The sequence below is a fragment of the Hyaena hyaena genome, unplaced genomic scaffold (assembly GCF_003009895.1).
Source record: "Hyaena hyaena isolate Hyena2069 unplaced genomic scaffold, ASM300989v1 scaffold_51, whole genome shotgun sequence".
In the NCBI taxonomy this organism is placed as follows: domain Eukaryota; kingdom Metazoa; phylum Chordata; class Mammalia; order Carnivora; family Hyaenidae; genus Hyaena; species Hyaena hyaena.
In genome coordinates, this window is record NW_024080683.1 from 3,712,354 (window position 1) to 3,739,198 (window position 26,845).

General features: G+C 40.6%; 1 protein-coding gene across 1 annotated transcript; it reads left to right on the forward strand.

The window, feature by feature from the left end:
• Positions 1–1,821: 1,821 nt before the first annotated feature.
• CDC37L1 (cell division cycle 37 like 1) lies at positions 1,822–26,828 on the forward strand. The gene is made up of 7 exons (XM_039230854.1): positions 1,822–2,105; positions 6,251–6,532; positions 9,615–9,708; positions 16,386–16,501; positions 16,873–16,995; positions 21,173–21,337; positions 25,199–26,828. The coding sequence occupies exons 1-7, from the start codon at positions 1,974–1,976 to the stop codon at positions 25,298–25,300; spliced, it is 1,014 nt and encodes a 337-aa protein (XP_039086785.1). The 5' UTR covers positions 1,822–1,973; the 3' UTR covers positions 25,301–26,828.
• Positions 26,829–26,845: the final 17 nt, after the last annotated feature.

A 26,845-nucleotide genomic window follows, 5' to 3' on the forward strand; every position in this document is an offset into this window, starting at 1 on the left:
CTAACAGTTATATTGAGCTCACCTTAAAATTTTTTTTTAATATTTTTTTGTTTTGTTTTTGAGACTGAGAGAGACAGAGCATGAGCGGGGGAGGGTAGAGAGAGGAAGACACAGAATTCCAAGCAGGCTCCAGGCTCTGAGCTGTCAGCACAGAGCCCGACACCGGGCTCAAACTTACAAACTGTGAGATCACGACCTGGGCTGTATTCCTATGCTTAACCGACTGAGCCACCCAGGCACCCCTATATTGAGCTTACTTTTTTTTTTAATATTTTTTATTTATTTCTAGGAGAGAGGGAGACAGCGTGAGCAGGGGAGGGTCAGAGAGAGAGGGAGTCACAGACAAACAGGCTGACCTAAAGGAAAGTCGGACGCTTAACCGACTAAGCCACCCAGGCGCCCCTGAGCTTACTTTAAGCCAGGCACTGCTCAAAGCACTTTGTGCCTTCATGGAAACAGAGAAAAAAAAGTGTTCTCCCTTTCTTCCTCCCTGTTTTCTCCTCTGGCTTTTTCTAACCCAAAAGGTTTAGGGACAGTGCTTCTCAACTTTTATTTGAAATTATTAACGTATATATGCACTGAAAAATATCCAAACAGCTTAACATAGGAAAGCCAAAAATGAAAAGCAAAGAAACTCAGAAACGTTCCTCCCAGCCTCACCCACCATCATTAACAATTCTTGAAAAAAAACCAATTCTTGTTTACCCTCCAGGACAGAGATCACACAAATTGGACCATTCTCTTGAAAGGTATATATAGATATGCACACAAGTATATAATACTGGAAGTTTTTTAACTCCCCACATTTGTATATTTGTATGCACTGTATCAGTACATACTTATCTACTCTTTTTAAAGACTGATAATAGTATTGTATTAATATACTATAATTTAAGTTCCTCTATTGATGGGTAATTAGATTGTTTCCTGGTTTTTTTCCCTTGCCACGTACATAGACACACACACACACACACGGAATGCTGCAATAAACATCTTGGTAGATAAATCATTGGGTACTGGACCAAAATAACAACTGGATAATTCCCTGGTAGTGAAATTGCTGAGTCAAAGCCCTTAAGCCACTGACATTGTCAAACTACCCTCTCCAAAAAGGTTACACAAATCACATGCTTTTTGAACAAGCATTTCCTCACATCTTGTCAGCACTCGGTATCGACCAACTTCAAAGTTCGTCGATCTGTGAGATGGAAAAAAATGGCGTCTCGTTTTTATCTGGGTCTCTGTGGTACGGGTGCTACCCAAACACGCTTTTACGTTAGGCCCCCTGATCACAGCTCGTCTCCTAAAAATGTGTGACGTGGGCCCGCGGCGGGTGTCTCCTCGTCTTCAGGCCCCGGAGAGAGAACCAGAACACAGGCTTCGCGCCCCGCCCTCGTCCTCGTCAGCCGCCCTTCCTCGGCAACTTGATCGTCCACGCTCTCCTCCTCCCGGCCACGCTTCGCCCAACTCACGACGCTTGGCTCTGCTTTTCCAAATTCTCCCCCATTTTCCGCCCCCCCCCTTGCTTCGGAACTGCTAGTTTGCAGACCCACGTGGAGAAAGGAGCTGCCGTCTGCCCGCCACTCGCGAAGGGGACAGGGCACGTCGCGGTGTCCGGGACAGTAGGCCACAACTAAACACTTCGTGCCCCGCAACGCCCTCGGGGCTCCGCCGGCAGCGCCCGAAGGTTTCAGAGAACGCGGTCTTCACCGAGAAGCGCGGGGCCAGCCCCTTCACGCACGCCCGGAACCTGCCCCCGCCCCACCCCCAGCAGGAAGTGACGTATCCAAGCCAGGCCGTCTTCTTCCGCCGTCCGCGGCCCAGGCCTGCGCGGGGTGTGCGTCGGCACCGCGGCCGGCAGAGGCATTCTGGGTAACGGCCCCGGCCGGCTGGGGCTGCTGGCTCCGCGCAGCAGGTTCCGCTCACGCCAAGTCGGTTGGCAGTGGCGGGTCTAGGGCTGGGGGCAGCCGGACATGGAGCAGCCGTGGCCGCCGCCGGGACCGTGGAGCCTCCCTCGGGCGGAGGGTGAGGCGGAGGAAGAGAGTGACTTGGACGTGTCCCCCAGCTCGCCCCGCTGCCCGCAACTGCCGGGCGGCGGCGCCCAGGTGAGAGGGGTCCCGCGTTCGGGCGGGGGAAGCGGCGTGTGATGGGGAGGCGCCGGCCTGGGGAGCGGTGCGGCCCTGCCCTGCGACCCTCCCTGTGCCCTGTTCCGCGTCCCCATCTCACCCCCGGGGGTCAGGGGCTTGATGTCATCCCACGGCTATTGTAGCATCTTCTTGAGGGCTTTAAGAAGAGCTGGCCATACATTCCCTATCTCCACCTCCACGCACAGCTTTTTACCTTGGCTCTTGGCTAATTTCATCCCATCCTGGGGAGACGTCCTGGCTCCCCCCCCCCCCGCGCCCAGCACCCAGATTTGGGGCGGCTAACGCTCTAACGTTGACCCTTTGTCTCCTCGTGCGTGTTTTTATCCGAGCACTTTATTCTCCGGAAGGCTCTATTACTTGTGCATACTTCATAGTTAGCATTGAATGGTTGGTTGTGTTTCAATAGTTCACTGAGCTCCTGACTTTATACAGATTTAGGATCCGGTTTCACTGACTTTGGACATCTGCATAAATTCCGTACAACCTCGCTTTGGAGGGTGGTGTAAATCTGTCGCATTAATGTGACCATTTCCCCCCTCCTGTTATGTTTTTAGTTTTGCTCCACATCATTCTCCAGCGAAAACATACAGGCGCACGTTTGCTGTTTTCTTCGGAGTTCTTCCTCAGATTCCTGGTGCTACTTGTGGTTTTCAATCCTGCCTTCTTCCCTCTGAAACTTACCCAAACGATGTACCATTTAGGATTTTTTTCTGGGTCCTATCTTAGGGAGTGTTTACATACTCATCACCTTGTCCTGGTTTCTCTCCTAATCTGGGTGTGTTTTGGAAGAATAGTTCAGGAACACAGACTAAATAAACACTCACATCCAGAGAAACGGGTTATAGATGTGCCTACTTTCCAGGCTTCTTGCAAAGCGGGGTCCCTGAGAGCTTCACTGAATTACCAGCTTTTCTCTAGGCTCATCCTGCTGACTGTTGGTGAAGATGAGTTACTGAAATCATGTGCTAATAAGTGTAAGGTCCTGTGCCCTGCACACTGCGTTAGTTGGCTTCACGGAGAAAAATGCTGTTTCATAACCCCAGACTGTACTTGGGCCAGCCAGTCTCTGGGAAGGTGCAAGACCTTTTTTAGGAGGACAGAATGGGAGTCGGTAGGTTAGCAGTCACCCCCTAATTATGAATCGTTAGTGTCATCTTTATATACGAAATGTGTTCTCTGAGCATATAATGAATGTGTTACGGAGGGGGAGGAATGAATAGCAGCTGCTCTTGTCAGTTTTGAAGGCATATGGAGAGAATAAAAGGTCTCCAGAATTTCAGCGCCTTGTGGTTGAATCACAGAAGTAACCTAAGATAAACTCTGAACTTTTATTATCTGTGAGGGGTGCCTGGCTGGCTCAATCGGAGGAGCATGCGACTCTTGATCTCTGGGTCGTGGGTTTGAGCCCCATCTTGGGTGTAGAGATTATTTTTTTTTTAATTTTTTTTTTAATGTTTTATTTATTTCTAGGAGAGAGAGAGAGAGACAGCATGAGCAGGGGAGGGCCAGAGAGAGAGGGAGTCACAGACTGAAACAGGCTCCAGGCTCTGAGCCGGCAGTCAGCACAGAGCCCGACGCGGGGCTCGAACCCACGAACCGCGAGATCGTGACCTAAGCGAAAGTCGGACGCTCAACCGACTAAGCCACCCAGGCGCACCGGGTGTAGAGATTATTAAATAAACTTGAAAATATCTGTATATTAACTTTTTACTTGTGCACTTGGAATTAGAAGCTTATTTAGCTGGAGGTAATTTTGTAAGTAAACAGGTTTACCTTCTTCATTAGATGTGATTTCTCTGAGACTCTATAGCTACTTAGTGGCGGAATTAAAACTAGCACCCACTTCTGACTCCTGCTACAATGTTTTTTCCTACCTGCTGCACTTCCCATCCTGTGATGTAATGTAAAACCATAAGGCAGAAACTACCTTTGGTGTTAACATTTCGCAAAGTGTCTAATTCTAAATATGTCCACGTGTTTATAACCAACTTACTTGTAACTTGCTGGCCTTAGGACTTAAATTTTTGGATCGGAATATTTGGAAAGAATGAAATGTTAAATTAAAAGTATAAGCATTTTAATAATTTTTTCAAAAACAGCTCCGATTTAATTTTACCAGACATGGGGAATCTAGACATCTTCATGTCATATGTGATGTACATTCTGAGATCCAATTAAACTGAAAGGCAATTCAGGATTTAGAGATCCGGTTTGAGCATTTTTAATTGTAAAGTGATATTAGTAAACCTAATGCCAGCAGTTCCTTTTTTGAATTTATGTTCATTAAAATATACTCATTTTAATGGTCCCCTAAAACCTCAATATATTCACAGGTAAAATATGACCTTTTTTTTTCTTTTTTTAATCATCTCAGTGCATGTTGGATAGTTTGCTCAGATGCCAGATGTTGTCTGTGTAGTCTGTGGAGAAGAATGTAAACATGAATCATTTTTAGAATTTGGAAATAAGATTTCTGTGTTTGATTTGAAACCTGAATATTTGCTCCCACATAATTTGAAAATGCAGGGTATTTCCATTTGTCCGTATGCCTTTCTTAGAATACTTTTGTCTTTTCTTTTTAAATAAATTTTATATAGCTTCATTTTTCTCCGCCCCCCCCCCCTTTTCTTTTTTCTTGGTTGATTAGGACCTTGTGGTAAGGGGGCTCAAAACCCACTAAAATGAGTAAATAAAACCTGAATAGCAACAATGTCCATATTTGCTGCAGTAGAAATCTAAGACTCTGCTCAAAAGTAAAGACCTTCAGTGCTATTTGCCTCAGTATTTTTGCCACCACTAGTCTGTTACAAGAAGTGAAGAAACCATTTATTCATCTAAGATTTATGGAATTTTAGCCCTTGAGAAGCTGATAGTTGAGTAGACAATTAAGCATAATATTGTGTGAAAACACCACTAAGAAGCATGCAGACCTTGGGTGGGAAAGGAAGGAGTTAGAGAAAATTTAAGGAAGTGATGCCAGAATCTGGAATGGAGATAGGAGTTGGGGGGTGCAGGGTTGCCACACTGAAAGGGGTGGGGGACAGAAAGAGTAAGCAGACCAGGAGAGTCACTGGAACTGAGTCTACAGAGATAGTAGGAAGTGAGATCGTGAAGGACTGTATTTGTGCTTTATCCCAGGACTCTTAGGAATGAGTAAAGTGATCAGATTTGGTTTTTGGAAAGATAACTCCATGTCTTGTAGAGTAGAGATGACTTTCAGATAAGAAAGGCTGTATTTATATAGTTGAGGTTTGAAATTATTAGGACTTGATTAGTGATGCAGATGAGGGAACAGATCAAAGTAAAGTTGTTCTGAATACGTCGTTTGAAATTGGTCTGCATTTTGGCTGAGAAGTCAAAGAGCGTAGCTTCAGCTTTTGTTTTATAGAGCTGAGGAATATAAGGAATTAAACACTCACTGAAGTGCCTTACATGTAGTGGTTCGGTAAATATTATAACTAATTACTGTTGCTTCTGAGTGGAACAGTCATCAGGGTGGACCAGTTTTGTTGTTGTTGTTGTTTTAAAATAACTTTGCCTATTTTGACTAGGATTAAGTTAAAGACTATCTATCTGTGTGATAGAATCTGTTATAAATAGAAATTCCCAGTAAGAACTTCTCAGATCACCACGGTTTGAGATAATACAAAAAGAAAATAGAAACCAAGAAGGGATTACTTCTAAATAAGAGGTTCTTTGCAGTAAAGAGCTTCTAGAACAACACTCTAAAAATCTGGTTTTCGGCCTGCTGTAAGGTGATGAACTAGATTTAAGCTGTTGTTCTCAATATTGTGCTGTTTCAGGACTCGGAAGCTATAAATCAAATGTTTCTTGAGCACCAGCTATATGCAGAACATTGTGCTAATTTTCAGGCTTTTTGCTGCTGTTAGTTGTCAAGGGAGTGGTACAGATTAACAAAGGAGCTTAGACTCCAGCTGATGAAAGAAAGCCTGTGATAGAAAAGTGTAATTGCATACACAGGGGCAGAGTACCTGTGTACCAAAAACACCATACAGAAGTCCTTGACCAAAAGAAAATAGAGTCACACTGCACAAACATATCCATTGCCTTCTTGGTTTCTTACAATATTGTTTTGTATCCAGATGTATAGCCATGGAATTGAATTGGCTTGCCAAAAGCAGAAAGAGTTTGTCAAGAGCTCTGTGGCGTGCAAATGGAATCTCGCGGAAGCTCAGCAGAAACTTGGTAGCCTAGCCCTGCATAACTCGGAGTCCTTGGATCAGGAACATGCCAAAGCACAAACAGCAGTATCAGAGCTGAAGCAACGTGAGGAAGAGTGGCGGCAGAAAGAAGAGGCTCTCATACAGAGAGAGAGAATGTGTCTGTGGAACATGGATGCCATTAGCAAGGATGTTTTTAATAAGGTAAGACTCTTGATTGGATCGTAATGAAAGAAGAAACTGAGTGTTGGTACAGACAGGTTGTGCACACCTGGTAACAAAGCAGCAGAATGCTGTGAATTGCGTACAGTTTTGACAGCTGATGAAAGTGTTGGTTACAGGGAACCTGTGTCCCCAGTAGTGTCAAATGTGCGTGGTCGTGACGTGACTGTGTGGCACTGGGTATGAAGCGTAGCGCACTGACTGTAAGCGTCAACTCTGGAATCACACTGCCTCAGAATCTCCGCTTTGTCACATGCTGCTGGCTTTGTGACCTTGGGCAAGTCACTTACCCTCTGTAAGCCTCAGCTTCCTCGGTGGTAAAGGGTGGGATGAAGACTGAATATGGTAATGCCTTAAAAGCCCATAGGATAGGGCCTGGCATATGGTACCGCTCAGATGTTACGAGAGCTTTCTGCTGTTCTGTCGGCTTGCTGTCCGCTTTGTAACACTAATGTGTAGATACTGGATTTATTAAGTAGCCTTTTCACTGTTACTTACCAGTGTGTATTTAGTAACCCGAAGGTAGTAATCCATAATCCAGATTGAGCGTTTCCAGCGTTACCGAGAGGACTAGTACAGTACTTTGCCATGTTAGTAGTTATTAAGAGTAGTGTTCTGTTTCTCCCTGGAGTATGTAGGCTTTATTCTTTGACTATTGTGTCTGAAGAAAAAATGGGCAATGAAATTCATTTTTACTCATCGGTAAAGTAGTACTTCTTTTTCTTTGTACTAAACTTAACTCTTAAAGCTTCAGGGATGGACGGCTCTTTCTTGTGTAAGTCCATATTCACTTTATTTTTAACCATCATTACTCTCGATTCTCAGTCTGTAACACTATTTGTTTCTGTGCCAGCAGCCGCTCTCAGCCTCCCCTCTGAAGCACTTTTAATTTCCTTCCCCGAGACCAGCCCTAGTTCTACTGCAGCAGGTCATACACACAGGTTAAGTGCACACCAGTAGTTCAGTCAGTGCCTTATTACATTGAGAAAAATTGTGTGAGTGCAACATGCTTATTAAAAAAAAAAAAAACAAGGGTGCCTGAGTGGCTCAGTCAGGCATCTGACTTGATTTCGGCTCAGATCATGATCTCATGGTCGTGAGATGGTGCCCTGCATTAGGCTCTGTGCTGGGCATGGAGCCTGCTTGGGATTCTGTCTCTCTCTTTCTGTCACTCTCTCCCTCTGTCTCTCTCCCCCCTCCTCCTCCCTTTCCCCTCCCCCCTCTCCCCCCTCCCCTCCCCCTTCCCCTCTCTCCTCCTCCCTCTCCCTTTCCCCCTCCCTCCCCTCCCCCTTTCCCCTCTCCCCCTCCACCTCCCCCTTTCCCTCTCCCCCCTCCCCCTTTCCCTCTTCCCCCTCCCCCTTTCCCTCTCCCCCTCCCTCTCCTCCTCTCCCCCTCCCCCGCCTTCCCTCCTCCCCATTTCCCCCTCCTCTCATGCCCACCTCCCCCCATCCTCCCCTCAAAAAAATTTAAAAACAAAACAATACACAAGTATGTAAAATAGAATTGAAAGGCTTCCTTCACTTCCAGTTTCATTTCCCCAGAGGTAAGCACTGTTAATAGTAAATTGTATCCTTCTAGACTTTTTATGTATTCATGCCAGTATATATTTATTTACCCCCCAACACACACCAAGATCATTCTTTATCTGAATGATTCACATACCTGTGTGTTTATATATATTGTTCTAAGAGGTGTGTCTTCATGGCACTTACTTTATTTCTGGTTTGCGTTTATGCACCGTAACTATTAAATAATTTTTTTCTTTTAGAGGGAATGGTCAAAGCAGTGTTTCTTAGTTTTACAAAGTTAATGTCTCCAAACACAGTGGTCACAAAGAAAAAATTTTCATTTGTCTCTGCTATTAATTGATTTTTTTGTTTGTTTTGTGGTTTTTTTTGAACTTGGGTTATAACATAGCCTACATTTATACCACAGATTAATTAGGATTATCTTTATGTTCCAGTCATTTGCTCAAAACCGTACATTGATTTTGTCTGGGAGCTTGAGACTTGAGAGGACCGGTCTAGACCTGTGCTGTCCAGCTCGCTAGCCACATGCGCTATTGCGTGCTTGGTGTGGGGCTAGTGAGACCTGCTGGAAGTGAAAAGTACATACCAGATTCTGATAACTTAGTACCAAAAAGAATAAAATATTTCATTAATAATTTTTTTTGTCTTGCTTTCCTGTTGAAATCATAAGTTGGGTATGTTGGGTTAAATATGTTATTAATTTCATCTGTTTCTTTTTGCTTTTTAATGTGGCATTATAATAGAAAACTTTATATTTATGACGTGGATTATATTTCTGTTGGACAGTGCTAGTCTAGATGGCAGGCTATATAAAAGAAAAATGCTTTTATTTTGAAACATAAATTTGTGTGCTTTCAGATTATAAACTGGCAGAGAGCTGGATTGCAATGTTCATTTTTGGCAGTAATGATCTCGAGGTTTAAATGTGATCACAGAATGTTCTGAGAAACTGTCCTGCCAGTTTTTCTGGCTAGATAAAAACTTCATCTTGATCTGCTTTATGCCTTATTTAATTGAATAAGCACTTCCTTAATAAAAATTTGTACTTGATTTCAGAATCAAATTGTTTGGCTTTTCCTAAGAAAAGTTTACAACAAAGGGTCTATTTTAGGCTTATGTCTTAGCAAAGAAGTTATATCAGATATACTTTATTGGCTATATGCTTTGAAAAAGTTTCTTTCCAGCAAGAACTCCAAAGATTCGACTAGAGTTGCAAATATTTAATGGGAATAAATAATGCAAAATGTATATTCGTGTAAAGGATCTCTCTGTGCTTTAAAAGGGAATTTTTTGTATGATTTCTAAAATTCTATAATTTTCACACACGTTTTTAAAAACCTGATGAAACTCTAGTACAGAAAATTTTAACTTTTTAATCGAGTTTAACAGATAAGTTTAATGATATAATATCAATATAATATTGTACCATCTCTTTATAGTGTTTATAAGAAGGATTGCTAGGCATTCGGTATCTGAGAAAGAAGACTCAGGCAGTATATAAAGTGTGATTTTAACCTTAAGATTTTTTTCCTTAGAGTTTTATTAATCAAGATAAAAGAAAAGAAATAGAAGATGAAGATAAATCAAAATCATTTATGCAGAAATATGAACAAAAAATCAGACATTTTGGTAAGTCTACTGCTTAGTTTCCTTCTTTTATAAAGTGGTATCATAAATATGTATACAAAAAGTATATTTATTAAAATGGGAACCAAAAAGAATATAAGTGACAAAGCTCTGTTTGGGTAGCCACCGTTGGCGCAGTTGTATGGCTCTTGTTTTAGACTTTTTTTTTTTTTTTTTGATAATAAGTTGACAGCAAACTAAGTTGTGAAGAGAAGCAAAATTCAGTCTGTTACTATGTATTGCTCCCCTCTAAGACCTAGTCTTTGTTTACTCCAGAGCCTCTTTCCCTTTTCCAACTGGTCTTTGCTTTTTCTCTTTTTCCCTCTTTGCCTCCATGGTTATTTTATGGTGATACGGTTAGCACTCATTATTTTGAGGTTTTAGAAGAATTGCTATATAATTCTATATAATGCAGATCCTTCAGCTGCTACTCAGATAAATAGAGGAATAGAAATATATATACGGAATACTGAGAATGAGTTTTCCCTGTTGAGGAAAAACAGCGGGCTTGGGGTCGATGTGAGGACCTCGCCCAGGAGGTGAAATCTGAGCTAGACTGAAGAAGGTCCCCATGTAGATGAGGGCGCGGCGGCGGGCGCAGAGTCTGGACATGGCACGGGGCGCCGCGCAGGCAGGGTGCCGCTCCCGGGGAGAGAGTGCTTCCCTAGTAATGTGTTAATTTAGTAAACGTAGTTTTCGTTTGTAATATGTTAATAAGCTTATTAAGTGACACTTGGAAATATGTTTCCAAAGGTGGTTTTTTTCCCCTAAGTATTAAGAATTTCGTTCATCCTTCAGTTAGTTATGTTAAAACAGTGGCTACAACTTTGGATTTCCCCCCCCTTTTATGTAGTTTATTCATAAAGGATTCATTTTTCTCTTTTTTAAAAAGAGAAAGTAGGCTGTGTATTCGAATTAAGTCAAGAATAGAACCTGAAGAAATGAACAGAGTTTACTTTTTAAAATTTTGTTAACGAGTCTTAGTTGTGCTACTATTTGCCACTGCCTCCTGGAGTCCTTGCTTCCTAGGCCTGGGTGTCCCGCAGCGTGTCGGAGGGTCGCAGCCTTCGAGCTGCTCTCATCCAGACGGCACCCCGGCTGCTTTGGAGCCATGAGAGACCTATTGCTGCAGAACAGTTCCCTCACTGCTGCTGTAAACGGAGTACTTTAATAAGAAGCGGTTTTGCGTGGGAAATAACCCAGCCTCACGGGGTGTAACCCATCTGGCACTACAACTATTTGAGTCTTCAGTAAGACACATAACCATTCCATGACACCTGCTTCAGGGTGGGGATCTTTATAGGACCAGTGAATTTCACGAGCCTGTTGTCTTCATGTCTTTTGTTGCGGAATGAATCTCTGGGTCAGGAAATAATGTGGTGTGGGCAGTAAGTCACTGAGTAGGACTGCAGATCCCTAGAAACATGGATAGAAGGTAGAAGCATGGCACTGCCACGCACTGTTTCTGCTCCTGGCGGTTTAGGTGTTGGGAGGCTGCCCTGGAATATCCTTAATGGGGAGACCCCGTGCCATTGAATGTCTGCATAATGTCAGGCGTGCCAGGGAGACCGCTGCATTTATAAAGCTTATGCAAGCAGGGAGGCGGCTGAGGAAAAAGGCTGACTTGACATCACACGTAGAGGACTAGTAAGGAGGGGTTTTGCCGTTGCCTGTTGGGTCTTCCCAACACTAGTGGTGTTGGGTGTCTCATCCCGTAACACTAACCAGAGCCTTATTGTCTTCAGAGCCAACCAGACCTCATAGCTACTCCCAGGTTCACACTGTGCCTGTTTCTTAATGCAGATGTACACTGGCTTTTTCCTTGGAGGAGATATCCTACTTGCCACAGCTCCTTGGTCCCTAGAAATGTTAGTGAGGCAGTAGGCTCCCAAATTTTTCACATGTTTTTTCCTCCTTTCCGGCCTGCTTGTATCTTACCAGGACATCTGGGATACCTGCCGCTTCCGGCTCACCAGGTTCCGTCAGTCTGAAGCGGACCAGCTGGCACGCATGCGGGATGATGGGTGGTGGATGTCCCTGTGGACTGAATGGTGCACAGAGCAGACAGGAGCTTAGGCAACACAGTGAAAGTTTAATGTTGTTCCCGCTGGGCGCAAGCAAATGTTTGTGGTGCTCTGTGCTTATTATGGTGGAGGGGAAAGCATTTGTCAGAATTAGGACTGCATTGATAACACTTCTTCGAAGTAAGCACATCTGGAATAGCAGCTGTAATTAAAGCTTCCAGCAGAGGCTTTCCAAACTTGGGTTGCATTCCCAACTCTTGGAAGGCATGGGCCTGAGAGCCACAGGCCTGTGAGTGGCTCCAGGGCCTGACACTGGTACTTCTCTGCGGTTTCACGTGTGCTTAACATTTCCATCATGCTATTTGTTGACTGTCTTACTTATGTGACTTTACCATCTAATGATAAATGGTACAGCCACATCGTGGAGTATTTTTAAGCAATGAAATCTTGGATTTCCCCCCTACATTTGTATCTAATTTATTAATTTAGTTAATTCATGTTTTTTTAATATAAAATACCAATTTAGCAACAGAGTCTGTTTTCTTTTCAGTTTCACAGAAGTTTTATTCCACATCCTGTGCATCTTTGATCTCATTTTCTTTGTGATTATCAGAGCTGCTTTTTGATGATCTAACACAGTTTCTCATGGCACATCATCTGTTCACCTCCAGCCACAGTTAGCTGGGATTTAACATTTTTGAATCTGCGTAGGATGGTGTCAATGGAATTTTTACTGAAAGCTGTAAATGTTTGCATAAATACTATGACGGGATCTTTCTCATTTGTATTGAAGGTAGATATTCCATCTCCTCAGTGTAAGCACTTACATACTGCTTTTCAAAACCACATTGATATCCTCCTTTTTGAAAAACATTTAATATATTTTTTTAATTTTTTAAATGTTTTATTTATTTCTGAAAGGGAGAGAGAGGGACAGCATAAGGAGGGGAGGGTCAGAGAGAGAGAGGGAGACACAGAATCTGAAGCAGGCTCCAGGCTCTAAGCTGTCAGCACAGAGCCCAGCGCGGGGCTCGAACCCACGAACCGTGAGATCATGACCTAAGCTGAAGTCGGAGGCTTAACCGACTGAGCCACTCAGGCGCCTTGAAAAACATTTATTATTAAAAACTCCTGAACAGAACGTGGTGTGAAATGAATAGAAAACTAATATGCATGATATGATTCTAATTTTTTTTTTTTTTTAATTTTAAGTGTTTATTTTTGAGAGAGAGATAGACCGCACGAGCAGGGAGTGGGGAGGGTCAGAGAGAGGGAGACACGGAATCCGAAGCCGCTCCGGGTTCTGAGCTGTCAGCACAGAGCCCGACGCAGGGCTCAAGCCCAGGAACTATGGGATCGTGGCCTGAGCTGAAGTCGGACACTTGACCGACTGAACCACCCAGGTGCCTAATTTTATTCCTTTAAGTCATTAAAAATTAAGCCCCGGGGACCCTGGGTGGCTCAGTCCGTTAACTGTACGACTCTTGATCTCAGTTCAGGTATTGATACCAGGGTCATGAGTTCAAGCCCTGCGTTGGGCTCTGCACTGGGCATGAAGCCTACTTTAAAAAATCCCAGGGGCGCCTGGGTGGCTTAGTCGGTTGAGCGTCCGACTTTCGCTTAGGTCATGATATCACGGTTCGTGGGTTCGAGCCCCATGTCGGGCTCTTTGCTGACTGCCAGCTCAGAGCCTGGAGCCTGTTTCAGTCTGTGACTCCCTCTCTCTCTGACCCTCCCCTGCTCACGCTGTCTCTCTCCTAGAAATAAATAAAAAAAAAAACATTAAAAAAATTAAAAAAAAAAAAAAAAATCCCAGAAAATACATTAGAGGGTTAACATTCACATTAATAATCTCTTGTAGGATTGCAGATGGTTTTTCTGGATTTTTCAAATTCTTCACAATGAATATACATCATTTTTATAACATGAAAAAATATTTTTAAAGGGTTTATCCTAAGAATTCGAGGATGCCTTAACATTGCAAAATTTATTAATATGATTCATTATATTAACAGTTTATAATAGTATAACCATAAGACTTGGTGATCAGTTTGATGTGGGAGGAATGGAAATGTCTAGAGGAATTTCTAGAATTCTTGAGTGGGTGACATGGAGCCTCCCAAGCATTGCAGATGGCAGGGAGAGAAAAATGGGTTTGATTTCAAATAAGATGAGTTTATGTGCAAACGTGTAGGTAGAAATCTCTGGTGGTAGGTGATTGGAAATTCAGGAGATCTGGGGCTCAGGAAATACAGAAAAAGAGGTTATTTAACTTTCATTGAGAAATTCACAACCTTGTTGGGATGTTTTTAGCACTAGGAAAATCATTAGTAAACTTTGAAGGATTCAAATCTGTTATTGTATAAGTATAATGCAAAGAGAAAAGGGAAATCAGTAAGGTCGTGTGTATTACGTGACCATTTTAGGAATCAGGTGGAATATTGAGAGCTGATGGATGGCTTGGGATTTAGATGTTCAGGAAAATACATAGGTGAAAGCACATAATTAAAGTATTTTAATTCATCAAAATAAAGTTTTTCAAGCATTCAGAGATTGGTTGGCCAGTTGAAATGACTATATTAGTCTTCACCAAAGTATTTAATATTTGCTGAAAGAATGAATGTGCCCTTTTGTGTTGTTACTGCCTAGTATGTCCCCTCTTGTCAGGCACTGTCCCAAATGCTTCATGTGTATTAACTCATTTAATTCTCAACAGAAAATCTCTGAGTGAGATACTGTTTTTAGCCCTATGTTACGGAAAAGGAAAAGGAGGCATAGAGCTAGCCAAGGCATAGGAGGGGTTAAGGCCAGAATCCGGACCTAGGCCGTTGGTTTCTAGAGTCAGCTTGCTTCAGTTGCCATGAGAGATTGTGCTACTCTGTTGTTTATTAGTTTGTTTGCAAATTCCAGAATACCCTTATCGTAATTTCAGTTGTGTGGTTCCACTACAGCCATTGATTTTCTTGAAGTATTTTGTTCATAAAATTTCACACTCTTTCCACAAAGGTGTGTATGAACTCCTGTAACCTGACGTCTCAATTTCATGATAATCAGTATGCATTTTTAAAATCAAATGATGATAGGTATTTCTCAGATAAAGAAAAGCTGTGGTCAACCTCGAGTGTTAATTTTGTCTTAGGTATTAAATGGATAGTTTGAAATTTTTAACATTTAATGACACCCTCGTGATCCCTATAAATGTTACTCACCATTTCATATTATCCTTTCTCTAAAAGAAACCAAAATGGATAGGATTTGGGTGGCTCAGTAACTCACGATGCTGCCATGGAGAAGTAAACAGAAGCAGTGCTCTCTGTGTGGATGGTGGGTAGAGTTGAAAATACCTCTTCAGGACTGTAACAAAGCTAGCGCAAAACTGCTTCATAGGATTTATTTTATGGCCTCAAGTGTAGGAAATAAGGATTATGCTTTCTTTAGCTCTGACCTTCAGAAGTTATTAGACTCTTTAACTGTAGCTTGAGTAGTAGTTTTAAGTAACTTTCAAAATCATTGTTTCTCAGAATTTAAAATGCCCTAAACACTATATCCGAAGCATTGGGAAAATACTTTATAAAGCTTATGAAACTCTTTATGAGAGATGCTTCCTCACTTTTTTTTTTAATGAGAAAAATTAATCATTTATTGTCAGTTGATTCCCATGTGTTGCTAAATGTGTGTTTGTCAATAAGACATTTGTCCTCAGTTTTGTTCTTATTTGTGTTCTAATGTGGAACTTTAATATATAGAAGTTCAGTTTGTATCTAGAGGAAAGATTTCACTGCCAAACTTGAGACCACATTCTAAGATTTCCATAATGATTCAGTGACATACAGACTTCTTTGGATGAGTCTTAACAGTCTAAAGCTAACATTGTTATACTTAATTTATTCAAGTGTAAAACTCACTGGACAAAATTAAAAGCTGAACGCTCCACTGGTTCCATGATGGTATTGACTTTGGACCACATTGCTTGTTCATTTGGATAAAGATAAAGATACACCTTTAGTGGAATTTGGATTAGCTTGGTATTTTGAAGCAAAATGGCATCTGCTTTCAAGTATGCTTAACTAACTAAAAGGTTTTATTTTCTGTGTGTTATAAACATGACTAAATGGTTAAAGTATGTTTAGTATTATAGTAACCACTGGATTGATTTTCTGTGCTGTCTACATTTGGCGTTATCAATTTAGACATTTTTTTAATAAATTAGAGATATTGTGGTTTTTCACATTTATTACGTCTTTGTTTGCTAAGTACAGTTTCTTGAGGTTTTGCTTTCTTTTCCATGTTTCTAATAGGAAAATTTGTATTCTGTGAGTAAATAATACCGAGTGTCTTGAAATCACATGTGCTTACTTCAGCTTAGGATGACTAGCTACCTCAGTTTGCCTGGAACTTCAGGCATTCCTCAGACGCAGCATCTTTGGCTTTAAATCAGTCACCCTATTTTAACCTAATTATTTGAAATAAAACTTTCTGTGAATTTTGGAAGCTATATCCAATATATTGGGTATTGCTTTAAGAGTTTTATCCTTGTTTGCTCTTTTACCATAACATATTGCTGTAGTAATATGAATTGTCTTTAATCATTTTAAAATATAATTTCTTTGTTTATAAGAGTGTTTGACAATTGTGATTTAATCCTTTATTTTACAGGTATGTTGAGTCGATGGGATGATAGTCAGAGATTTTTGTCTGACCATCCACACCTTGTATGTGAAGAAACTGCTAAATATCTTATTTTATGGTGTTTTCATCTAGAAGCCGAACAGGTATTATGTGAACCTTGAGTTTCTGGGAACCTTAATGAAATTCTGGTATACTTCTTTTGTTTTTTGTTTTTTTATGTTACTTCCTTTAAATTGAAAACAGGAAAATTATAAAATGGAATTACAATTTTTTGTCTTTAGATCTACTTGAGTTTACTGTGGGGATGTTTATGGTTGCTTTAGTTAGCATATGGAAACTTTTCCAGTAGGCAAGTTTTGCCGCCTCATTTCTTTGTTCCCATATGCCTAGTTGAACCTATTTGAAAATCATGTTTTAACCTATTCGAAAATCATGTTTTAAAATCCAGATAGTAAGCACAATATCAAATATATTTCCAGAGGTATTTCTTGGTAATTTTAATGTCTGTTTTCAGAAAGGGGCTCTAATGGAACAAGTAGCACATCAAGCTGTTGTAATGCAGTTTATTATGGAAATGGCCAAAAACTGTAATGTGGACCCAAGAGGGTGTTTTCGTTTATTTTTCCAGAAAGCCAAAGTAAGTAGCTATTTAATGTTTTTAAATGGGAAGATTAAGGGGCTCCTGGGTGGCTGAGTCAGTTGAGCATCTGACTTTAGCTCAGGTCATGATCTCACAGTTCGTGAGTTGGAGCCTGCTTTGAATTCCGTGTCTCCCTCTGTTTCTGCCGCTCCCCAGCTCACACTCTGTCTCTGTCTCTGTCTCTCTCTCAGCAATACTAAAAATAAATGAATGGCAAAGTTAAGTCTTAGCTGAGACTTCTTTGGTCTGTATACATCAAAGGAAGCCATCCAACCAGAATGCAACAGGCTAAACCCTATAGATTTTCTAGTGGGGAAAAAATTACATTGCTGATTTCATGCTAATTTAAACTTAAGGGAGCTCTATAAAAGGCTGTCTACACTGCAGCGTACACTTGTTCAAATGAATATTTGTGTTCAGGAAAATTAGAGTGCTGTATCGTTTAGTCAGCCAGTAAGTATTGACTGCCTACGAATGCAAGGACTGCAGCTTATGATGCTGAGAATATAGTGTGGGTACAGTATCCTCCGTGTATATAAACTCACAGTTTAACAAAAATAAACTAAAAAAAAAGAACTCACAGTTAAAGAGAAATTACTTTTATAATGGAAAAAAACAGAAACAACCTAAAACTTAACGACTAGAGGAATGGATAAAAACAGTCTGTGGTACATAAAATATTATGCAGACCTTAAAATTCTGTTTAAGGGTTGCCTGGGTGGCTCAGTCAGTTAAGCGTCTGACTTCGGCTCAGGTCATGATCTCGCAGTTTGTGGGTTCGAGCCCCACATCGGGCTCTGTGCTGACAGCTAGCTCAGAGCCTGGAGCCTCCTTCAGATTCTGTATCTCCCTCTCTCTCTGACCCTCCCCTGCTCATGCTGTCTCTCTCTCTCTCTCTCAGAAATAAACATTAAAAAAATAAATAAAATAAAATTCTGTTTAAGAATTTTTAATGATCTGAAGAAATGCTTTGCTGAAAATCAAAAGAAGTTCTATGTATTGGCCATATTAAAGAAAAATAGACACGTCTAGAAAGATTAAATACCATTTCACACTCATCAGATTAGTAATGACTGAAAAGTTGTACAAGAACAACAGTAAGAATTCACATTCACTCTCATAGAGGTATAAATTGGTGCGTCCGCTGTGGAAAACTTGCTAGTCGAGTTGAACAAGTGCTGGCTCCTGGCCGTGCTCCTCGGCATGGAGGCTAGAGGGCAGCTTTCCCGGCTGGGGTCCCAGGGCCTGTGTCTGCAGGGCCTGGCTGCGGGAGGCCTGGAGTCAACGCTGCTTTCCTGGTGACACGGACGTGTTGCTTGTTACAGGAGCAGATGTGGGACTCCAGCTGTCTTCTGTTCAGTCACACTTGTCACTAAATACTTTTGTTTCAGAAATAGGGTTGTTTTTTTTTATAAAAGTATTATAAATGTTAACATGTAATGAGTTTGTTATCATATTTTAGATAAGATTTTTTTTTAATTCCTGGGTTTTCATTGCTAACACAGTGAACACTGACAAATAATAGCCCACATAAATAGGAGCTCCTTGGGTTCCTCAATTTTTTCAACAGTGTGAAGGGAGTGGGGGTCCTGAAACCATAAAGTTTGAGAACTGCTGCCCTTGAGAAACACTCTCCATGTGCCCCACATACCTAATGTTCAGGGGAGAATTGTTCATGGCAGCGAAAGCCTGGGAGCAACTAAGTGTCTCTTGACAGTAGAGGGAATAAACTGGGGGATATTCATTTGGTAAAATATTAACCAGCATCACCGTGGATGAACAAGCAAGAATATGGGGGAAGAGAAAAGTCACAGAATGATATATCCAGTATCTTTTAAAAATATTTTATATTTTTTATAAAGTTCCAAAACAATCAGAACTGAACAGTATGCTATTGAAGGATACATGTGTAAGCAGTAAAACCACAGAGGCAAAGGAGTGACTGAAGAAGAAAGTCACATTACTGGTAACCTCAGAGAAGGGAAAAGGAACACTCTTGGGAACTGATTTGTAAGATGCTAGTAATGATCCACTTCCTAATTTCTTTGGGTACATAGTGGGATTTTGTTCCATAAACTACATACGCATTTAACATGCTTTTTTGTATATATGATACATTTCAGTATACACAATTAGATGTTAGAAGGAAATATACCAAAAGTTTAACTTTGATTATACTTGGATGGGAGAATTATAAGTGATTTCCATTTTCTTTTTTATATACTACAGTGAACATATTTTCTTTTATAAACAGGGGAAAATGTATTAAGTTAAATGTATTAAGTTTTAATGTATCAGAGTGATAGTAGCTCTACCTTAAGTGCTCTAAACTTTTCTAAAGTGCAGCCTAAGTGGAAAAACTTCCCCAAACGGTAGATTTTTAATGAGTAAATGATGGAGTTGGCATTTTAGTTATGCTTCTGATGACTACTCTAAATTTCACTTGACACATAAGTATAATAGAAGCCATACTTTCTTTTTTGCCTTACATTATTGGTTATGCTTGGACTAGTGCTTGTTAATAGAATAATGGAATATAGCCAAACTGTGTCTATCCTTTGAAATTTACTTTGTCAAAATAGAACTGAAAAGTCTTTAATCTTAGCACTGTGTTGTTCATAATTTTTTAAAATTAAGGAATAACTAGCTTTCTTAGAGTGCTTGCTTTGTGCCAGGTACTATTCTTATAACTTTACATGGATTAGCTCGTTAAATCCTCCTAAGATTTTATGAGGGTTATTATTTCTATTTTACAAGCTAGGAAAGTAGCATAGAGAAATGAAGCAAGCGACCCATGGGTTACTTACAGCAAAAATCAGTCCAGTCTCTCCAGACCTAAATGCCTAGGCCTTAGGCACGCAGTATAGCCAGCCGTTGTGCCACTTGGTTCCTTGAATAGCTAGCTGCATAGCCATTTGAGAAGGGGCACCTCTGGATATGTAGGCTAATGTCCTGGGTGTCCAAACAAGTGCCATTTATTGATTAAGGTGAAATGCTATAATTAAGGAAATGGCTGTTAAATTCATAAAAAGAGAAAATGGCAGCACAAAATGTTGTCTGCATGGTTAGTATGGATATAATGTTAATAACGAGTCCACATGGGGGCGCCTGGGTGGCTTAGTCGGTTAAGTGTCCAACTTTCGCTTAGGTCATGATCTCGCGGTTCGTGGGTTCGGGCCCCGCGTCGGGCTCTGTGCTGACTGCCAGCTCAGAGCCTGGAGCCTTTCAGTCTGTGACTCCCTCTCTCTCTGACCCTCCCCTGCTCACGCTGTCTCTCTCTCTCTCTCCTAGAAATAAATAAAAACATTAAAAAAAATTTAAAAAAAAATAACAAGTCCACATGACCTAGACGGCATTAAAGAAAAAATAGCATTCCACACAAATGGGCCCAGGGATATCATGGGATGATAGTTTGACAAAATCTGTTCCATCATCGGAGCTTAAAGCCTAAAGTCCTGTTAGTGTAGAGGAGACCTAAGTGGAGGCTACTGCCAATTAGGTGTTTTACATCAGAATCTTGCTTGTTTTGTGTACATGATTGGAGGGAGTTTCCCTCCTGCAACGTAGTATTCATACTTTTTTCTCTCCATAACATTGAAAAGGTATTTGCTTCACTAAAACACTAAGGTATTTCCATAATGGAGGTGAATATTGAATTTTACTTGGTTTTCATGGTTTTACAAATAGGGAGTATAGAGATGGAGGGTTACTATAGACAGTTATTTTATAACTTTATTATAATTTATAATAGTTATAATTACTATAAACAGTGAATAGTGCCCCATCATTAATTGATGGAGAATTAGGAGGTTTTAAGACTAGCCCTTGGTTGTTGTTGGCAGTGGGAAGGAAGAGAATGAATGTGACAGGTTCAATGAGGCGTGCTGTGGATCCTGTCAAGAGTCAAGAAATATCAAGAGTACCTACTTTCTTTTATTATATTTGTGTGTGTGTGCACGTGTGTTGTTTATATTGCTGGCGCAGAGGGAGATGGAGGAAATCAATCCTTAGTATTCACAGATTTGACAGGGATCTTGGTGGTTTCTCCATAAATTTAAACTGTTCACCTTATCTTTACTTTCTCCACTTTAGATCTGATATATGTTTGTTAAAATTTACTGTGTGGTCTGGAAGTCTTAAAAAACACAGTTCATGGTCTTTTTGTGTTTTCTAGGCAGAGGAAGAAGGTTATTTTGAAGCATTCAAAAATGAACTTGAAGCTTTCAAGTCAAGAGTCAGACTTTATTCTCAATCACCAAGTTTTCAACCTATGACAGTTCAGAATCATGTTCCCCATTCTGGTGTTGGATCTATAGGTTCATTAGAATCCTTACCACAAGTAAGTTGGAAAAGTAAATACTTTATAAATTTATTAGTTCACATGATTTTTGTTCTTTTGGACTATTCTTACATGTAATATATGAGATCATTATAAATATTGTTGCCTCAAAAGAGAACTCTCATCTCGTGCTATGTTTTGTCACTAGATTTCTTCTCTCTTTTGGGTATTTAGACACTAAATTCCACTTCTTTAAGTATAGAAGAGTTGAGTTGTACCTAAGCATTGTTTATTTTGCTTTGTTTTGTTTGGGTGGTGAGGGGAGAGAATATCCCAGGAGGCTCCACGCTGTCCATGCAGAGCCTGACATAGGGCTGAGTCTCACGACCTGTGAGATCATGACCCAAGCCAAAATCAAGAGTCGGACATTTAACCGACTGAGCCACCCAGGCCCCCGTACCTAAGTGTTCTTAAGGGCAAGTGTTGCCTATTGGTCATCTCAGTCCTCAACGTCTTAAGGTGGCTCCTGAGGACACCTCATTCTCAGTAGAACTGTGCCGTGAGGAGCTTCTTAGGACAAATTAGCTTCAGAGCATACGTAAGCGGCAACCAAGGTGATTTGTTACACGAGTGTATTTAATATTATCTTAAGTGTTGGCGTTGCCTGTCAAACATAACGTGTTTAGTACATTAATGCACCTTATGCTAAGCTGCTCTTTCTAGTAATATTCCACAGCTGTCTGGGCCTCTGATGTGAGATCAAGATCAAGTTGTGTGTCTAGCATGAAAGATTTATGTCAGAAGGAGAGGTTAGACCACTCGTTTGTTTGATACTATGGATTACAGTTTTAAGTTCCCACGACAAAATCGCCGCCTCTGCTGATTTTAGTGGCATTTTAATTGAGCCCAGTCATCTCTCCTGTCTAGACCCCAAGATTCTAAAACCAGCTTTAGTCAGCTTAGTCTGTTGCCTGCATAGTGGAAAGGGAAGTCTCATTCAGAAGACACCGTGACGAGAGCCCTGTAGTTTTAAATCTCAAAAGAGGTAGGAATTGAGATTTTCAATATCTGTGTCTATAACTCTATAATTTCACCATTTCACTTACATCAATTGAAGGCCAAAGTGACAGTTTAAGGAAAACAGATGATAATATTCAACCAGAAATAATAGTTCTCAAGGATAGAAATAATCAAGGTCTTGATTTTTACGTAAGTAGTAATGCTGTCTCCTGGTTAGATATAGAAACAATATTCCCGCCTCTGTCCTACAGAGTGTATCTTCATGTCTTTAAATATGGTAATGATTTTCTCTTCTAGTCTTTGAGAAATCGTCCACAGCTGAGTAGTCTTTCCAAGGGAATTCTATGACTGTAGGCCACTGCCAAGTCCAATACATGAATCTCTTAAAATTAAGATATCACATAATGAGTACAAAGGAGAAAAGAGTTCGAGGGATGTCTTTGGTTCTAAACATAAGAGAGAAAAGATCAAGGCGCCTGGGTGGCTCAGTTGGTTGAGCGGCTGACTTTAGCTCAGGTCATGATCTCGTGGTTTGTGGGTTCGAGGCCCGCATTGGGCTCTGTGCTGGCACCTCAGAGCCTGGAGCCTGCTTCTGATCTGTGTCTCCCCCTCTCTTTCTGCACCTCCCCCACTTGCACACTCTTCTCTCTCTCAAAAATAATAAACATTAAAAAATTTTATTTAAAAAAAAGAGGGAAAAGATCTACATTAAAACAGAACAGGCCTGTATCATCAGAGAGCTGCTTCTGGTGCTGAGACAACTAAGTTCTTATCACAGATATCAGTAGCATCTGAGGTCTGCTGCTAAGCACCCCTTGCTGTCACATTTGTAAGGTGCAGGGGCTGGGATTATACAGTTTTGACACTTTTAAATGGCTGATATTATCAGGGTTGTTCAGCCTTAATTCATCTGGGCTAACAGACTCTTCCTCATGGTTGGAAAAGTTGAGCATCTTGGGCTAATCCTCCTGAGGGAGGGAAGGGCTGTGTAAAGTTTCAGCTAGATGCGCAGAGGACTGTCAGCTGGTTGAGGGAAAACTTTTGGAAGAAAAGCGTACCATAATGATGATATCCCATTTTTATTGTATCAGTTTGTAGATTGCAAAACGCTTTTGTACGTTGTTTCATTTAATCTTCTCAAAGCCCTGTGCTTCGGATTCATTTGTTTTTATGGATGAGTGAACGGAAGCCCATGGAGTTGGAGCAGTCTGCCTGAGTCAGTCAGTAGCCGGTGCAGCTGATCGCTCAGGTCTGGGTCTCTGTCCCCTGCACTCACGCACCTGCACGCTGGACACAGGACACATAGGCCCCATCACTGGGACGAGGGTGTATGTGCTGGGAATGCTGCTCGAGGAGCATACGGGGCAGTCCGTTCAGTTTGAGTTTGGATTAGGTTTTCGTAAGTGTCCTCATAGGTTTTACACTCCCTGGGGAGATGCGTAGCGAGTCGTGGAGGAACGCCCTCCTGTCCAGTCTTGGTAGAGTAAGTGGAAGCTCCGTTCTGAGGGCCTTTGGAATTGCGCTTGCGTTGTCAGGAAAGGTCTTAGCTCTGTTTCTTTGGAGAATGGGATAAAGTAATGAAAGTTAAGTAATTGTTTATAAAACTTAAATTTGGGTAACGCTTTAGCTTTCTATTTTTTTTTTCAGTTGGAACAATCTTGTGACATAAGTCACATGCCCTCATCCTTAGTTTTGAGAGAACTAAGCCAAGGCCTCTTAGAGGTGTTGTGACAGTTACCTTGGGTTTTTCCTGTAGACCAGCTTTTAACCTTACTACGTTGTGCTAAGTTTCTCTTTCAGGACTGCGTTGCATTAGGTGGTGGAGGCAGGGCTCGAGCTGAGGTCCAGCGTCCCTCAGTCTTCCGACCTCAGCTGTTTGTGCCGCTGCCTTCATCAGGACTGGATTGGGAACAGTCTAACTTCTGGCTAGCTTTCTGACTCTTAAAATAATGGAATCACACGTATTGTACTTGATTAAGAGGATCTTTTGAAAATCCTGCCTCCTTATGAGATGGGAAGGTTTAAGGCATCTATCCCTTTGGGCTATTTTCCTCATTGGTGTTCATTAAATAAGCAGATGAAACTGGGTGGTGACGTGGCAAAACGCGGAGTAGCTGACAGACGTTCAGAACAACTGAATAGATAAAGTGGAATTCTTAGGGAAGAATTTCCTAAAGTGCTGGGTCTTTAAGGGCTTATGTCCCTAGTCATGGTGCTTTAACAAATACCAGTTTTGTTTTTGCATTTATTAAGTAAGGTTTTCTTCTTAGCTTTAGAAATGGACAGAATATTGAGGAGTTAAAAAAATCAAAATTAAAATGTTCTTTTATTCTCAGTTTTTAATATGTGGATCTAAGTACCTCTTAGAAGGTTAGGAATTTCTCATTTGAGTTTGTTTCTAACCTTTGAAAAACCAAAATACACTCTGAAGGTAACTATAACTTTTACTCAGTAATTGTTATTTTTTCCTTATTTAAGTGTTTTGCATTTTTAATATTTACTGTGGTAATTAGATTGTAATCTTGAAAACGCATTGCTGACTCATCATATTTATCTTTTAAATTATCAGTAGCTTTGTACATATAATTATATGAAAGATGTACCCTTATATGACTAAATAATTTAAATTGCACCATTTTGTTAAAAGGAAAAAAAGTTTATTACATTTCTGTTTTTAACATGTATCATTCCATCTTTGCCACATCCTCTTTGAATGGTCCTGTTTTTTTCTTTTATCTTCATGGGTTTCCACCTAAGTTTGACTTCAGAGTCCATTTTCTTTCCCACATAGTTCACTACACTGCAGACATCTAGACAGTGTGAAACTGAGCATGTAGTTGCATATCCTGACGTAAAACTGGTTATCATGCATGGTTTCTTCCCTCTGGTTTTGTTTTCCAGAATCCAGATTATCTTCAGTATTCTGTCAGTACAGCTCTTTGCAGTTTAAACTCAGTGGTACATAAAGAAGATGATGAATCCAAAATGATGGACACTGTATGATTTGGTTAAGACTGCTGAGGCCAAGTGCTATTTTGTTACAAGAAAGGAAGAACTTGGCTATTTTCTTGACACTTTTATGGGTGCTGCACTTTATTTTTGTTCGGTTTTGATGGGAGGGAAGAAAAGAGTACTGAAACGTTTTGTAAAATTTTTTTTTATGTGCTGCTAGGTTTTTTGTTTTTTTTTCTGAAGAGAAGAGAGTGGTACCATATGTTGTGGGAAGTCAAACTGGACTTTTTTTTTTTTTTTTTGGCTACTAAATTTGCCTTTAATCTTATTGTTCTCAATTTTGGAATCAAAGTAGGAAAATCTGCACAAATGCAATGTTTACAAGAACTGGTTGATTCTAGGAGGCGTCTGCTACAGTCCCTTTTTTATATGGATATGTACTGTCCTATTCTCCAAAAATAATTAAAGATAAAATGTACTTGTATCCTGCTAATTTAGCTGTCAAATTTGGTGTTTCATCATATTAAAAGCAATAAATCAGTAGTGGATAATCTTTACTAAATAAGCTGGGTGGTAAACATTAAAGTCTTTCCCTTTAAAATATTACATTTGTAATTTCGACACCATCAGTTAAATCTTTGAGTATAATATCATTTTTTATACATACTGACTTTACCCCCTATGTATTCTCGAAACTGTATTACTTAGAAGTTAATTTTATCCTGTTGACTTCTTAATATTAAGGATTATAGTAATATAAAAAGTGATAAAGCTAATCTAGATTTTTTTTTTAATAAGATAACTTCAAGCTCACTCTTAATTTCTTTACTTGACATAGTCTGTGATCTCTCAGGGAGCAAGTTTTAAAAGAATACTAATGGCCTATAAGAACAAACAGGAAGAATAATCTGACTTTTAAAATCATGGTTGGTTGGTTCATTCTGATGTAGCCCAAGGACTTTTTTTTTTTTAAAGGCAGGAGAAATCTTGAAGACCTCACTGCCTCGAGCTACCAACTACTTCAAAGAATTTGGTGATCCTTGTCGGTAATGATGGCTTTCACTACATTTGTCCTCTCTGTCCTTAGGTCAGTTCATAGAATGCTTCTGAGCTTTACTACTTCCTGTGTAAGTCACTTCAGATGTGCCAGGGCGTTTGACGATTTGTTTGACTTGGAAGTAGCTGACAGTGCTTGTGCAGTCCTTATTATTGAGGAGGACTCCTCTGCGTGGTGGAGTGTGGGCTCTGGGGTGGGGCCGTGTAGTCTTTGGCTGATCCCACTGAGAGCAGCAGCACGCATCTGGAAGACAGCTGACTGGCATGGGGAGTACACGTCCCAGTTTGAGAAACCAAGTAATGCTAAGGGACCCGTGTGGTGATCAGACCTGTGACCGTGGGCTCATTTGCACCTTGTTTTAGCTGAGGTGATGAGGCACGCGGTACCCATAGAAATGGACTGGAATTACTGAATCACACTTCTGTAACATCACAATCTTCCTGGTTTTCAGAATAAAACGTTTTGTGCTTTTGATATAAATATATACTCTATAATAAAATGTTTGACTAATTTATATGGTAATATTCATCAGCCTGTAA

Excerpts from the sequence above, each read along its gene's own strand:
- CDC37L1 (XM_039230854.1), top strand. The coding sequence starts at position 1,974 with ATGGAGCAGCCGTGGCCGCCGCCGGGACCGTGGAGCCTCCCTCGGGCG. Across the intron at positions 2,106-6,250 it reads TGCCGGGCGGCGGCGCCCAG|ATGTATAGCCATGGAATTGA; the intron begins GTGAGAGGGGTC and ends TTTTGTATCCAG. Across the intron at positions 16,996-21,172 it reads TATTTTTCCAGAAAGCCAAA|GCAGAGGAAGAAGGTTATTT; the intron begins GTAAGTAGCTAT and ends TGTGTTTTCTAG.